The sequence below is a fragment of the Lycorma delicatula genome, chromosome 9, assembly GCF_047948215.1.
Source record: "Lycorma delicatula isolate Av1 chromosome 9, ASM4794821v1, whole genome shotgun sequence".
In the NCBI taxonomy this organism is placed as follows: Eukaryota; Metazoa; Arthropoda; class Insecta; order Hemiptera; family Fulgoridae; genus Lycorma; species Lycorma delicatula.
The window spans coordinates 44902224-44918748 of record NC_134463.1 but is presented as its reverse complement, the minus strand read 5'-3'; the positions used below and the strand labels follow the sequence as shown (position 1 = coordinate 44918748).

General features: G+C 28.5%; 1 protein-coding gene across 1 annotated transcript in view; it reads left to right on the top strand.

Moving 5' to 3' along the window:
• The window catches only part of LOC142330573 (putative inorganic phosphate cotransporter), a 134498-nt gene that overhangs the window by 33103 nt on the left and 84870 nt on the right, over positions 1-16525 (top strand). The window contains exon 2 of the mRNA XM_075375953.1: positions 5726-5856. Within this exon, the coding sequence (XP_075232068.1) occupies positions 5823-5856 (34 nt within the window). The 5' untranslated portion in view covers positions 5726-5822. The remainder of the gene's footprint in view (positions 1-5725; positions 5857-16525) is intronic.

The window sequence follows — 16525 nt, the reverse complement described above, 5'->3', positions numbered from 1 at the left end:
GTACAAGTAATTCTCTTTAAAAAAAAAATGTTTTTTCATTTTAAATCTTAATTTTTATAAGCGTATTTGAATACCCTTTAAATGATTATTAAAAATGATTTTATTTTTTACATCAAACTACACACAAATCACAGTAATTTTTACTTCCTTGTACGAAGTAAAGGAAGTATTGCACTAGCGAAAAATTTCGCTTTTCAGATTTCAACGGAAATATCATTTTGACCATCCCTGAATCTATTTTGACTAGCTTCGGCGTGAAGTCTGTACGTACATATGTATCTCGCATAGCTCAAAAACGATAACCGTAGAATGTTAAAATGTTGGATTTAGGACTGTTGACTGAACCAAAAGTGTCCAAAAAAGTCCAAAATCCAAAAAAAATGTTGATTTTGAACTTTTTCTTAACTGCAGTAATAAACCCTCATTGAGAGCTTTTCAAGGATATATCATAAAGTGTACTTATTTTAATTGGTTTCAGAGTTATAGCCAAATAAAATTTTAATTAATGAAATATTTGGATGGTACAAAGAAAAGGCACATCGGTTCGAATCCGAATACATTGCCTTTTTTAACGTTTTGTTTTTTTATTAATTTTGATATATTGATTTACTAATAATTATTATTAACCTCTGAATGTAAAAAAGAAATGTTTATATGTAATTCAACTGTCGTACAAGGTAGTTATGTAGCCTCCAGATTTTCCTCTTTGTAATGAATTACACCAATAAATAAATAAAAAAAATGTTTTAAGTTGTGTAAATAATTGCGTTAAATTGTTTAAGTAGACACAAAAGGACTTACTTAAGTACGTTATAACCTTACTTTAAGTGATAAAAAATATTTTAATACTTTAACTTTTACAAATACTGCACTTTAAAATAATATAATATAACATTAACGTACTGATAATGTCAATCAATTCTCTATAAAATAAAAATTATTAACAAGTGATCACTAACAAATGATTGTCGGTGATCGTGTATTACACTCGAAAACTCTTTAACTGTAATCACAAAAAAAATTATCCCGATACAAAAGAATCAGGAAAGGTGAATTAGAATTGAACTCGTATTTCGTTGTCTCTCTTTTTCAATGAACTATTAAATACACTATAGGCAATCAAAATTCCAGATAAAGTTACTGAAAGCAATTAACATGCAAACTTAAAAGCGAGATGTTCTTTTTGTCAGAATTAAACTCTACAAGTTTTGATAATAAAATTACTTAGTGTATTTGGAGTGTTTAAAGACTCAATCAAGAAATGATCTGAGTGCATAGTCAAATTAAAGTTATAAATGGGGAGAGATTTTGTGTAGAACCTTCGGTGTTAGAAGCAGGCTCGAGAATCACGCTTACGCGAATCGGTTAATTTGATAGTTAGGGTTGTAAGTAGTGATAGGTGGTCATGTTGGAAGAGGCCATACGAGGGCGGTAGTAAGTTGTGTAAATACACTGATGGAAATGTCTGCCGAGGCATTCGCACAGAAGGTATCCTGACGGAGGCCAAATTGATGACTGTAATGTATTATTAGGTATAGAGGATCTATAAGACAACCTCCGGTAAAACCCGTCAGGGAAATGAACAGATGGGGTGGTGTGGCGATCGGATCGTCACAACGCGTGTGTCTTCCCCCACGGGGGTCAGGATGCGGTGTCGTCATGACCGAGAGTGAGACTGCCGATCGGATACGCATTGAAGGTCACAGTTGGGCCGACCCCGATGAATATTTGTGATAAAAAACTTATTAATATAATGAATATAAATATGAAAACCGGTTGCTTTTAACTGATTCCATTATTTCATTATGATTTTTTGGAACCAAGGAGTTCTTTTATAAACACCGATATATATATATCGGTGCACTTATATATATATTTGTGCACTTCCCCTTTCGATAGCAATCGACTGAACCAAAGGTGTCGATAAAAGCTCAAAACCCAAGCTAGTGTATTTATATATATATATTCGTTCTAGTAGCGCCGTCGCAACTTCGCCCGCTCTATCAGATTACTTGCATTTCCCATCGCGGTCTTATTTTTTATTTTATGTTTTTTTAATCAAGCAACTGGAGGCAGGTGCAGCCAGTCGGTCACACATACAGTAATAGTGGCAGTGGCTGTTTTGGTTGAGTCCCGTGTTGTATAGCTTCGCAACCCTTAAACAATCGCAATTTAAAATCCTGAAAATTATTTTTAGATATTTATCTGAATAGTATTTGCAAGCCCAACTCTTCTGAACATCTCAGTACAACCGGAAATGGGGAAAATTTGTAATCGGTGTTCAAATTTTTTTTTCTTTACTCCTTTCATTACCAAATTTCAGAAAATCTACAAATCTATTTTTAGATATTCAGGAGATTACACACACCAAAAATCAATTTGATATCTTCATTTGTAACCAAAATATTAAAATATAGTCGGGTTTCAAAAAAATTAAAATATATGTTTTAACCTTTTAAGTATTAAATTTTTAAAAAAATTCTTAGTGTGCAGTTACACCGTAAGAAGAACGTGTATACAAATTTTCATTAATTTTTATCTCCAGTATTTTTTGCAGGTCGTTGATTATGAATGATTTACGACGTTATTATAAATATATATTAATACATAATATGTATACAGTAAGATTCCTTCAAATTTATTTTCTACAATCATTAATTTAGAGAATCCTGAACAGTACCATACCTATTTTGAGCTTTGGCCGCTATCTTATTTTAAAACTTTGGCCGCTATCTTTTTTCTGCAATGTTGGATTCAATTTTATTTTTTTAAAATGACACACACCATGTTCATATGACACATCATTACCATTAAACCTTTTACGAAAATATCGATAGCAAAAACCGCGCATCGCTATTTCTCTCTGTTTTCAAGATGTTAGCTATTAAATGGCCTACTGATATTTCGTTGGCTTCTTACGTTGATATTCATTAGCATATTTTCATCTTGATGATAAGAAACAGGAAACAAATAATGTTTCACTTTCCTTATTCAGATGTTATTCTTAGATATAGTCAGGCCATTTCTGAGAATAACTTGCCTAATTTCTTACGCACAATTATTACGGCTACGACATCAAGCAAACATAACTTGTTTCTATAGAGAATAACGCTGTTATCTATCACTATTTTGTATGTTTGTGTATACGTATGTAATCCTAATTTTCAGGTAAGGAATTGACAAATTTAGTGAAATTTAAATTTACATTAATTTATCAAACATAAATATTAATGATATGATTGGATTTTCAATGAGTTGGTAGATTTTTGTAAAAATACAGTAAAATTTAATGATTGAAATTTAAAGTGATTATGAAAACTATGTTTTCAACAAAAAGTAATCTGGTATCTAATATATTAATGTTTGAAATATATTTGGTATGTAAATAATTTGGTAATAACCGTATTTTTTATTTTTTTTATTTTTAGCCGTTTGTGTTTATATATAGCTATTTCAACTAAACTTTGCAATGTTGTTTTATGTCTAGATGTAATTACATAGGAGAATAAATTCTGCTCTGGTATTCAGTAACTTCATATTGCAAAAAATTTATAAATCCGAAAACGATTTAAGTATTTTTTTTAAATTTATTTTAGAGAGAGTATCCTCATAAATATTAAAGGTGACTGAACTTCTTCATAATCTCTTTATGATGATTACTGTTAAATAACAGATAATTTAGAAATTGTAATCATAAATTCAAAAGAACTAATTAATATTTATAATATGCAAAAAATTTACCAACCGTAAAACTACGTTTATTGAAAAAAGTAGAAGGAAAAGACTAACTGTTAATATTATATACAATTAAGTGAGTAAAGTTCCAGGCTAAAAAGTGACCTCGTTATATTAAATATATATTGTGGCAATAAAAAATGTTTTCTTGGAATAATAAAATCGCTTATACAATATAACCGGTTGAATGAAAGTTATCAGATTTCCGCCACTATGATATGAAGATAATTCTTTTACATTATAAAGAAATTAATTTTTTTTTTTTTAATGTATGAACGCCTATTATAACTCCTGGGAAGTAAAATTTCTCTTAATTCATAGTTAGTCTCACTAATTTAGAATAAATTACTTTAATAGACAAATTATAATTTACGTTTTTACAGCTACAGAATTTGTTTTTTTAAAACTACTAACACTTTGCGGAGTTTTGGAATATCCAAATTAAACGGTAATCATGGAATAAATACCACGTTGCTCAAATTTTACATTTTTTTAAACATATATATATAACGATTTAACCCCACCAGGCTGATCTAGTGCTTAACTCGTCGTCGCAAATCAGTTGTTTAACAGCTGATTTTCGAAATCAGACAATTTCAAATCTTTTTTTTTCTGTTTAGCCTCCGGAACCACATTAAGGTATTACTTCAGATGATGATATGTAGAGAATGTAAATGAAGTATAATCTTTTACAGTCTCAGGTCAACTATTCCTGAGATGTGTACTTAATTGAAACTCAACCACCAAAGAACACCGGTAACAGGAATAGTCGACCTGAGACTGTGCAAGACTATACTTCATTTTCATTCAAACATATCGTTCTTTGAAGTAATACCTTACGGTAGTTCCGGAGGCTAAATAGATAAAGAAAGTTCAAATCCTAGTAAATGTTAGTTGCTTTTATACGGATTTGAATACTAGACAGTGGATACCGATGTATTTTGGTGGTTGGGGTTCAATTAACCACACGTCTCAAGAATGGTTGGCCTGAGTCATTTCCATGTCATATACATAATCCTCAACTCATTGGGCCGTAGGGGGGGTTGCTTATTTTTCACTAGTTGAACATATTGCAACGTATATATTAGGAATATAAATATAACGATTATCAATCCTAAATATCAAATTTTTTGATTATTCATACTGGTATGGAATTTCGAAAACGTTTGCGTTAATATTTTACGAAAACATTTTCCTCAATCAATTGCTTCATAAAATTATTAAAAATGACCGGTCGGTTTAATCACCAAAATCATTACGCCGACTTTTTCTAGACGTGTTTTGGCTAGATATTTCTTCCGAAAATCGGAAAGGTAGCCCAAATCAAGGTATAATTAAAACTGCTCTGAACTGATCCATAATGACCATTCATTAAGCATATATTAGATCCAAATTAAACATATCAACAGCCAGTGTTCTCATCAATTTTACCCCAAAATATATCCAAATTAATGTATCAGGATCGTATATTTAGTTGTAGTATTAATTTAAACTTTAACGGGCATTGATTATCAGCGTTTTCCCTTCTACATCTGTAATCAGTGTCTTCAGTCTTCACTTGATCATTTTGACTAACCTTCAGCATAGAATGCTAAACAAGACCGTTTAATTATCGGGCTGATATTTCTGTAGATGACTTGCCAAAACCTTTTAATGTTCAAGCTTGGATTGTTTCCACTCTATTCGATATATCAATGTACCAACACGATTTCAGGTGGCTTTGAATGTTGATTTAGCAAACATTCACTCATGTTTATTTCCTTAATCTCTCCGCGATTTTAATTGTATAAAATAGTTTATAGATAATTTATAACAATATCGTAGAATTAGGGTTTATAATTATAATTAGAAATCTAACATTAGTTTCTAATTTTATCTGGTTTTGTAAACTAATTTACCAAATTATTAGCTTTGTTTATTCAACCATATTAGCGTAGATTTATCAATCTTTAATTAATCGTTCATTATTAACAAATGATTTTTTTTCTAGGGACAAACAATATTGAAGAAAACGTGAGAAAACTATTGTAATTGCATTAAGAAAAAAATCAAAATTATATTAAATTAGAACGGATTCGGTTATAACAATGGTTAATCAACAGATTCCTTGTATGAAAAGGGGTAAGAAATTTCTTTTCATTATTATTTAGATTTATGCTTTAATGAAATGTATACAATTTCTGTAATAACGTATTATTAAGAGATTTTGTAAAAAAATACTGGGATTTTTTTTAGTACTCTTATATACAGAAATTATCATGTTATGTAGATGAATAATTTATTAACAAATTTTTATAAAGGAGTCTAACTGTGTAGTTTCGTTTATGCAAAAGTCCTTATTCATAAACTCCTAATTTCACCAGAGCTGAAATTTTTGTCATCCTCAATAGAAAAATTAAGCATAACTATTTATGCCTTTTAAGGGATTGAAAAAGGGTTTTTTCCATCGAAGAAACGATCAATTGAAAAACGTCGCAGAAACTCACCGTTGTTACGATGCTTTACAATATATCCAGTTATCTTTTGGAATGGTGCCGATGGATAATATTTCAATGTGAAAATGATAAATCCAGTAAACGGTGCAGAAATCAATACAAAGTTCAGCTCAATGAACTTTTACGCATACCGCTTAATGATTCGGAGTAACGAGGACAATTATATTTTGAAATGCCGTCAGTTGTGTCACCAGTATATTGTGGATGTGTATGCAAAAATTGAAACGGAACGTTTGCTATTTCTCCGTTTGAATCAGACCAAACTCCGCAACACAATGTGCCACAGCGAAGCGTGGCAGGGTACAGCTAGTATATATATATATATATATATATATATTTTTATATATATAAAAAAAAAAATATATATATATATATATATATATAAAATTTAACAAATCTTATTTAATAAATACTAATATTCGGTATATTTGTTAGATTGACTTCACTTAAAAAAAAAAGTTTGCAGATTCAAAGAGATTACGGTATACGATAATACTTCTTCGAACGGAAAAAACATATATGAGAATCCTAGAATTAAATATGTGAAACCAGACATTCTTTGAGAACATAATATTCATCAGAAAATCTCTTAATAGTAGCCCTGATTATTCGTAAATGATTCACATCAAATTTTAAAAAAACCTTGTTATATATCTTTGCTTTTCCTGCTATATCATATTTGCTCATATAACTAAAGTTCTTTTTTTAAATGTATTTTCTTCACTTAAGGATTATTTTCTTAAAAACTAAGTTGATGCAAATGCTTCCCCTTGAGCATGAGAATCTCCAAAATGAGAAAAAACTTTTTCCGTTATTTCAAAATTTTAATCCTCAAAACGTATTTTTTTAAACAAAAAAAGTCACTAAAATAATTTAAAACCCTTACCCTGATGAGAAAGTTCCCATTTTTTTTTTTTAAATCAAATTTATTATTTTAATTTATATTTTTTCTATTTAAAAACAATTTTATAGAATATTTTAATCGTTAAAAAATCCCCTGATCCATGAGTTTCCAAATTTTCCAAAAGCCGAAAATAGTTTTTTCGAAATTGTGATGCTGATATACTAATATCAAAAGGTTTGGTTATTGGTTTTCTTTATTGACCATCTTGGTTCAAAAATTAAAATAAAAAGATTTAAAATATAATCAAATAAAATAATTTTATATTTAACTTTCTGATTACCCGGATATTTGCGGATATTTATTTAACCCAGTCTTTATTAGACGAAAAAGAAATCAAATCTACCTATAATGTAAAATCAAAGTAATTTTATTTACGTCACCGAGCTTTATTCGTTTCCCCAACCCTTCTAGAAAGTTCTACAGAGTTTTCTTCGAATAAACTTGGACTTAAATGCCATCGGGGCTTTCACCAATCAATCTAGCGACCCCGAAAACTATAGATTCGATACTAATATCGGTTGTTTTTGAGTATTTTTACATGTTACCCCTTTTTCAGCCTACTCCTAAAGATCCTAAAGATAAAACTATTTTCTTTTTTTAACAATAACATTAAAATTTATTACGATATATGTATCGCAAAAAAATTATTTATAAAAAAAATTTTAAATACGGCATATTTTTAAAGAACTTTTTAATATGTCGATGAAGAAATAATTGAAGCTGGCTAAATTGAACAGTTTTTGTTGAAATTATGTAACACATTTATGTAAAAATAATCCGTAATTTTAATAATTGTTTTTCAATAACAAGAGATTCTTTTATCATAAGATATAAAGATTAAAATAATTGTGCAAATTGAATTTGTTCAATAATTTCCCGTTTATGCCGGTCAAGTTATGCAATTCATTACCGGCTTTTTACTTCCTTGTGCGAAGTAATGGAAGTATTGTAATAGCGAAAACTTTCAGTTTCAGATTTCAACGGAAACATCCATTTTGACCATCCTTGGATCCATTTTGACTAGTTTTGGCGTGACGTACGTACATATGTATCACGCGTAACTCAAAAACGATTAGCCGTAGTATGTTGAAATTTTAGATTTAGGACTGTTGTAACATCTAATTGTGCATCTCCCCTTGGTTTAGTCGATTGCAATCGACTAAATCAAAAGTGTCCAAAAAACTTATATTTGGGACTTTTTCTTAACGGTAATAATAAGCCCTCATTGAGAGCTTTTTAACGATATATAAGTGGTACTTATTTTCATTGGTTCCAGAGTTTAGCCAAATAAAATTTTAATTAATCAAATATTTGGACCTCAAAAAGAAGGCACATCGGCTCGAATCAGACTTCATCTCTTTTGTTTTTATTTTTTATTTTTTTTTATTTAAATATATTGATTTATTAACCTGAGATTGTAAAAAAAACTTTACGGTAAATAATCATTAAAGAATAATAATAAAAAATATGAAAAAATATCAGAAGTTTTTAATGAAATACAATTTTACGTGCTTTTCATTTAAAAAAAATATGTATACGTAATTTAATAGGCGTACAAGGTCATGTGGTACCAAATCAGATTTTTCTAATAGCAAAAGAAGTCCTTCTACGAATGATACTTCAAAAATAATTCCATAAATTCAGTTGTATAGAAAAACCTCAGTTTTTTTTCATGTAAATAATTACTGATTATTATCGAGTTCCATACTTTCTTTCTTTTTCTGTTTAGCCTTTGGAACCACTGTAAGGTATTACTTCAGAGGATGAATGATGATGATATGTATGAATGTAAATGAAGTGTAATCTTGTATAGTCTCAACTCGATACTAATTGGCGAAATTAATACCAAAGTTCTAAATAAAATTCAAATAATTCATAATTTCAAAATTCGTTGTAATTTTTTTTTTTTTACTACGCAGAGGACTGACCAACAAGCTGTTCATGATCTAAAGTGGTGATAATTAAATTAGTTTCAAACAGTACGATAATTTATATGTTTAATAATTCTCCTAAAACTATTATTACTTTACTGTTATCATATGCAGACAGCTTATACGAAAAAACATTGTTTTAATTAACATTTAATATCTTTATGTTAAAGAGCAACCCTTGTCGATTAATCTTATCTACTTTATGAGAGAATATTCTATTATACGTATATTATAAACAACGTTAAGAGCTTATTATTTACCCTTATCCCCGGATGTAAATTATTAATGATAAGATAAAATTAATTGGTTTCTGAAGAAAAAGGAAGTTAATTAATTAATACGGTTAATAATAATTTAATAATCAAGCGTACTAACATTATAATTGTTGAATTACCTCAAAGTGTATGATTTTTTCGTAATATATTTCTTTTTTACAAGTAAAAAATGGTTTAACGAAAAAATAATAATAATATTCTATAAATTCTAGTTTAATTTGCATCACTTATGAAGCTATTAGTAAATGTTATGAATGTCGAACATCAGGATTAATTAATAACAATTATTCCACATCTTAACCAAGAATCGATACCGGGATTTCCAGTATAACAAGCAACCATGCACCTGTGCTACTGAGGCGATTGTTTATTTTTTTATCTTTTTAATCTTAAAACAAAGGAATTTAACATATTTTTATTTTCTCTTTTCCTATGTCTTCCGGGGTTCCCCAGATCAAATCTTGGTCCCCTTCTGTTTCCTTTTATTCATTAATGATATTGATTTAATTGATTGCTAATTTCAACTGCATGCAGACAACTTGAAATTATATAATACTATATTTGCACAAGACGCTTATCATATTTTACAAAATAATGTTAATAAAATCTATAATTGGGCACGAACCAACTTTATGTCTTTTAACGTGTAAAAAAATCAGGTTGTATCATTCTCAAGGAAGACTTCCATCTGTTATTACCGTTAAGCCCTGGTGATGCATAGAGTATATGAACTGACGGATCTAGGAATTTTGTTTGATGATAAGCTTCTCTTAGTAAAATAACGTGGAGATAATAGTCAACAAAGCTAGGAGAAATCTTTGTCCCTTACAATGGATGGCGCGTAACTTTAAAAGGTGAACATCTGTACTCTTTTTACAAGTCAATTGTGAGGTGGTCTCATCTTGAATATTGTACTTTCATCTGAAATTGTGACCGAGAATACACCTCTATTATGATTGAGAGTATTTAGGAAAGGTTTCTCTCGTGGCTTAAGAGGAAGTTTCATTTCCCACCACCACCTGTGGCGAAAGAATGTGTCCGTCAAGAATTCGACTTTCCTCTTCTTGCTGATAGAAGACTTCTCTGAGATTCCCTGCATTTTTATCGTCTGATGCACGGAAAATTTGTCCAGGAATAAGATATTCAGATTCATATACTTTGTTCCTCATTAAGGAATCGAAGATTGTTTTTGTTCGATTGAAGATCTGATGAGCGATGTAAAGAAGTAGCCAATGCTTACAATAAGGAAATTGACTTCTTTCTGTTCAATGAAAACATATTCAGAACTAAAATTAAGGAGGTAATATGCATGTACAGATTGAATTCCTGTATTGATTATGCAGTAGGACAAGGTTAAAATAATTAACACAGTATCGGACGTTTATTATAGTAATATTGTTTGTGCTCTGCTTTTACTGGTAGAGTGTGTTTAATGTTGTATTCGATTTCTTTTTTCAAATTATACTCGTTATCTGTACGTAATTGTTTTTGTTGAAAATACAGTTTACAAAGGCATAAGTAGCTGTCCTTTATATTAAATAAATTATTCTTATTATTTTTAACAATATCTATTATATATAAGATATATATTAGATATATATATATATATATATATATATATATATGAAACAAGTCGTGGCTGATTCATAATCAATGCCCGGTAGAAACTACTGAAAATAAATTTATTAACATTTTTTTACACGCTGTTCTTCTTACGGTTTAAGTGCACTCTAAGAAAGTATTTTTTTGAAATTCCGAGTTTAAAGGGTTAAAATAGGGTAACATTAAATTTTACAATTTTTTTTATTAACTCTGTAACAAATGAAGATAGATATCAACTTGATTTTTCGTTGGGTAATTTTCATGTGAATATCTTTATATACATCAATTTGTCAATTTTTTGAAATTCGACTTTGAAAGCTGTGAAGAAAGGTAAAAAAATTTCTAACAATGATTGCAAATTTTTCTCATTTTCTACTATACTAAACAAGATATTCACTCGATTAGGGCTTTTTCGGTAGGTAAGCTATTTTCGTTTTTTTTTTAATTTTAATATATTAAGGGGTAAAAAAAATATAAATTGTTTTTTAACATTTGCCGTTTTATGCTACCGCAATTTAATCAATCTTTATGAGATTCCATAGCATTGCGATGGTAACTTATGTTTGCAATTCTGATTATGTATTTCACGAGTTATGCCGCGACGGGAAATGCCAGTATATATATATATATATATATATATATATATATATATATATATATACTAGCAGTATATATATATATATACAATTGTGTTCATTTAATATATATATATATATATATATATATATATATATATATTTATATATATATATTGAAAGTTTGATAAAACATTAACAAAATGAACATTACAAAACTTCACAAAATTTAACCTTTCCCTTTCCCCATTTTCCTTCCCAATTTTAATTTTTACCATATCCCCTTTCCCTTTACCCCGTTTTTACTTTCCCCCATTTTTCTATTTTCCTTACTTTTTCCCTTTACCTCCATTTCTCTTATTTCCCTTTTTTATCCTTTCCCCTTTACATTTTCTTTTCCCCTTTTTTCTTTTTTTCAATTTTCCCCTTCTTCTCTCTTTACCTTCTTCCCTTATACCTTTTTTCGATTTTTCCCTTTCTTCCTTTTTCCTCGCGCGTAAATCGGTCCAGTAGTTTTTTAGTCTATAGTGGACACATCGAAAACATTGAAATGGAATTGTAAAATATTTAATATAGCTTGTGTTGCTTTTACGTCCAACAGATAGCTCTATTTAAAAAAAAAACAAAAAAACATTTTTTTACCTTTCACAGTGTGACATCTTAGGTATATAAATAATAGGTATATAAATACACGCGCATATTCGATTGCAACGTTGTGTCAAAATTTCAAATCAATCGGTGGACATTCGGAGGTTTAAGATTTTGAACAAACGAACATTTACATTTTTATTTATATAGATTTATACATTAATACATTTCACATAAGAATGAACTAAAAAGGAAAACATATTTTAACGCTTGTAAGAAACAATTACTTTTTGTAGCAATTATAGTAGTTTATTATATTTTTTTTTTTTAAAAAGGTAATGTGGTTTACAATAAGCAAAAAATTATTATTCTACTATTTACAACTGAAAACGTAAAAAAATTTAAAGAACTGTCAATCGTGAAAAATCGATTTTTAATGCTAGATTTGTAATTATTGAATAGCTTTAATGTCCTTCACACAAATACTGATTGATGTTAAAACATCGCATATTAAAAATAAAGCCCTGGTATATATAAACGAGGAAGTTACAGAAAATAATAATTTTGTATAAAATTAAGTTTGCATTTTAAAAATATATATCTTTTCAACTATTTTGATAGTATTAAAAATTATTTTATGGTTTAATAAAAATGATATTTAAAAAAATTTGTAGAAGAAAAAATAAACATAATTTTTAATGAATATTCTCAGTCAATTTTATTTTTATAAATAACCAGCCGTACACCAGGCAATGCTGGTGTAGCTTGTTTCAGAAACCCGAAACAAGTGGATTTATCTTATGCAGAATGTTGATAAACACTGAGTAAGATTAGCGTTGTTAAATAAATCTTAATTGAAAAAAAAAATTGAAAAAAATAAATCTTAACCAGTGTCTATTCATTAAACAAAAAATGTGTAATGAAAATCATTTTTCAATATTAATATTATTTATTATTATAATATTTTCATGATTGAAATATGTTATTTTATTGTAATATTTACAATATTATTAAATTATTATAATTTACTACATGATAACATTAATGAAATTATTCCACTAGACATCGTGTCACGTTATTCCATTTTATTCGGGAGGAAATGAAAAGTGGTATTTTTAATCTGTCTCAAAGAATTTTGGCCATAAATTTGTTATTTTTGAACGGAACTGAATAAATAAGATGTCATTTTCTTTCTCATAATTAACTTATTTTTTTATTTTTTTTTGTTTATAACGTAACATTTAAATAAACCATCAGTTAAAAAGATTTTAACAATTAAAATGTTTACAAAGCCGCCATTTTGAAATTCATTGAGAGATCAGGTTCATTATTTTTTTACAAGTATACCTCTAAGTATCCTAGCAGTATACAAAATTTCAGCTTGATATGATCAAACACTCGTAACAAATAAATTTTTATGTTAAAAGTACAAAAACATCCGGTAAACAAAGCGTTTCTTTATTCCCATGGGGGGAGTCCAACCCTTGAATTCTTGAAACTACTTTTATAAAAACTCTATAAAAATGTTTATAAGGTCTTAAGATTAAGATAAGGGTTTTTGAATAAATAAGTAAAAACTACAAAGTTTTCATAAAGTCATGCAATCCTCGTATAAAACGAACTATATTTACTTCACCTTGTAATAGGATAAAATATATTTTTACACTTTTATTATATTTAAATAAATTTTTCTACGAGAATGATAGCGGTGGTGACGAAAGATAGGTTTATTACTAGTTTTACTAGGTTTATATTAAGTTAGTGATAATTAAGAAAATATTTAAAAAAAGAAGCAACCGATAAAAATGTTAAGTTGTATAACGGGCCTTTATAAACCGTTTTGTTTGATTATTTTTTTATTTCCTTAAAATACAAAGAATTCATAAAATTACGTAACACACATATAAACTATATTTATATAATGAAAAAAGTCATTTAGTTACACGGTACAGGAAACTAAGTAAAATAGATATATAACTTTTTTTTTTTCTATTTATAAGTCACAGTAAATGTTATAATTGTCCATCTTGTGCATTGATGAAAGTCTCAACTCGTACCTTCATGTTAGAAATACTCTACTGCATTTTTTTTTCAATTATTCAAAATGTGTGAACTGTTGAAAACAGTATCTTTCAGTTTACCTCGTAAATAAAAATTTGGTGGTAAAAGATCCAGAAACCGTGGAGGTCATAGTCCGCAGGAAGTTTCCTGCGGTTTCATTGAAGATTCGTGTAGTTACTCGAATCTTCAATGAAACCAATCATCTTGCAATAACCGGCAGATTCCCTCTTCAGTTACAAGAAGGCTACATTTATAATAATTTCTGAATAGCATTCTATCGTTAATCTTTCTATGAATAAAATTGGCCTGACCATTCTTCGTCGAGAAATTCCGCACCAAACATCTACGTAAAGAGAACTCGATGGGTTTTTTTTAATGAAAAATATGAGGATTTTCAGAATTCCCTACTCTATGTTTTAGCTGTATTTAAAAAACTTAAATCAAGCATTATCTGAATAAAAATTAAATTTGAACGTTGTCCCAAACATACATGCCAACTTGAATGAAACGTTTGAACCACTTAACAGTTCTGAAGTCGTCTCTTAAAGTAAGATTCTTTTTCTTCCACTACTTGAAATTCGATACGAGCGTAACTTGAGTATTTTTGTAGATTTATGAACAATCCCGATCGAAAGTCCAGTCGGTCGAGAAAATTTCACGAATAATTTACTGTAGAAGGTAAAAGCGGCAGATAAATTTCACTGTTGCTAAATTATTAAAATAGGAGGAAGTTTACAAATTAAATGATCAATGCTTTTTGACCTTGTCTAGTACAGTCCAAACGCAATATCTGTATTACCAGGAATAATAACAAATTAACTAATGCAAGATCGCGATCCGTTTTGGGTTGCGTGACTTTATGAACGTTCTGTATTTCACCAAAGTTTCGTAAAAATCATGTGTATCAGTTAAAAGTTAAGTGCATACGAAGAGGGACAGTTTGCATGTAATAAATTAGATTAAAATTAAAGCCGTTCATGATTTTAAAATAAAAACCATACTAACTTAATTTAGTTTTTCCGAATGCAGTAGAAAAAAAATTTATGTATTTCGTTATAAATGACTATTTTTTTAAGCGTTAATCAGAATAAAAATAATTTTTTGTACATTTTTTGCACGATTGATAACAAGATTAGCAAAGAAATGTGTTTGTTGAACAGTTGTCATTAATCATTTGATAAATTATTAACATAGCTTATTAATTAGTAAAATTTATCCATCCTTTATAACGAAATCGGTTAAACTTATTTTAGAGATTTAGTTTCAATTTGTCTACTTCTTTTCTTGGAGTATTTTTTTTTTTTTTAAGTTTTTGTTGGTATTACAGGTTCTGGGTGGACTTCCATTCTATAAATAACTTTATAAAATTGGTTTATAGTGGTAGAATCATTAATTAGAAACATTAATTCGTTTAAGTTTAAACTTTTACCATTCAAATTATTTCTAATCTAACAAAATGCAACGTAATGAAAAAGCAGGAATGAATGCTATTCTCTAATCGGTCAGTTAAAACATTGGCAATCTTTATCCCGAAACTACAACGGACGGTTGTTTTGATTTAAATTCTAGTTCTACTCGCTTAAAAAACTATCAAAACTTAAAAACTTTTTTGATCAAATACAATTTTACCATCAAAACTTACATTAAATTTACTTTGATTTCACTGCTAACTCAATTTCGTCAAAAAGTGGAGATCGGTGATTTTGATACTAAACCTCTCAAATAATGGTTTTTTTCAAAAAATTGAAAACAAAAATTAAATATACACGTATCACGGAATGCTGTAATATTCCATAACAAAATCATGTTAATAAAAATATTATAATAATAATTAATATAAACTTTTATAAAAATAATTTAAAAAATATTTTTAAAAATTAAAATAAATTCGTGAATGATTTAATAAAGTAATAAATTTGAAAATGAAAATGATTTTAAGATAAATTTAAAATGTTGGCTATTTTCTGTACTACAGCTAAACACAATTGGATACCCGATGGAACCACGTATACCTCAATCGGTCGCGGATAATAGCTAAATTCGTCATGTATTGTATTTTGAGGTGGTCGCAAATAAGTTCATTGTTACCAGTAACAAATCACAAATCAGTAACAAATTCAGAGAGTGTTCCACTCTCTGAATTTCTAATCTGTCTAACAAAATATCTACCTAACAAATTGATTGATTATTTTTACTGAACAATCTTTTTTTTATTTTCCCTGTTTAGCCTCCGGTAATTACCTTTCAGATAATACTTCAGAGGATGATATGTGTGAGTGTAAATGAAGTGTAGTCTCGTACAGTCTCTGTCCGACTATTCCTGAGATGTGTGGTTAATTGAAACCCAACCACCAAAGAA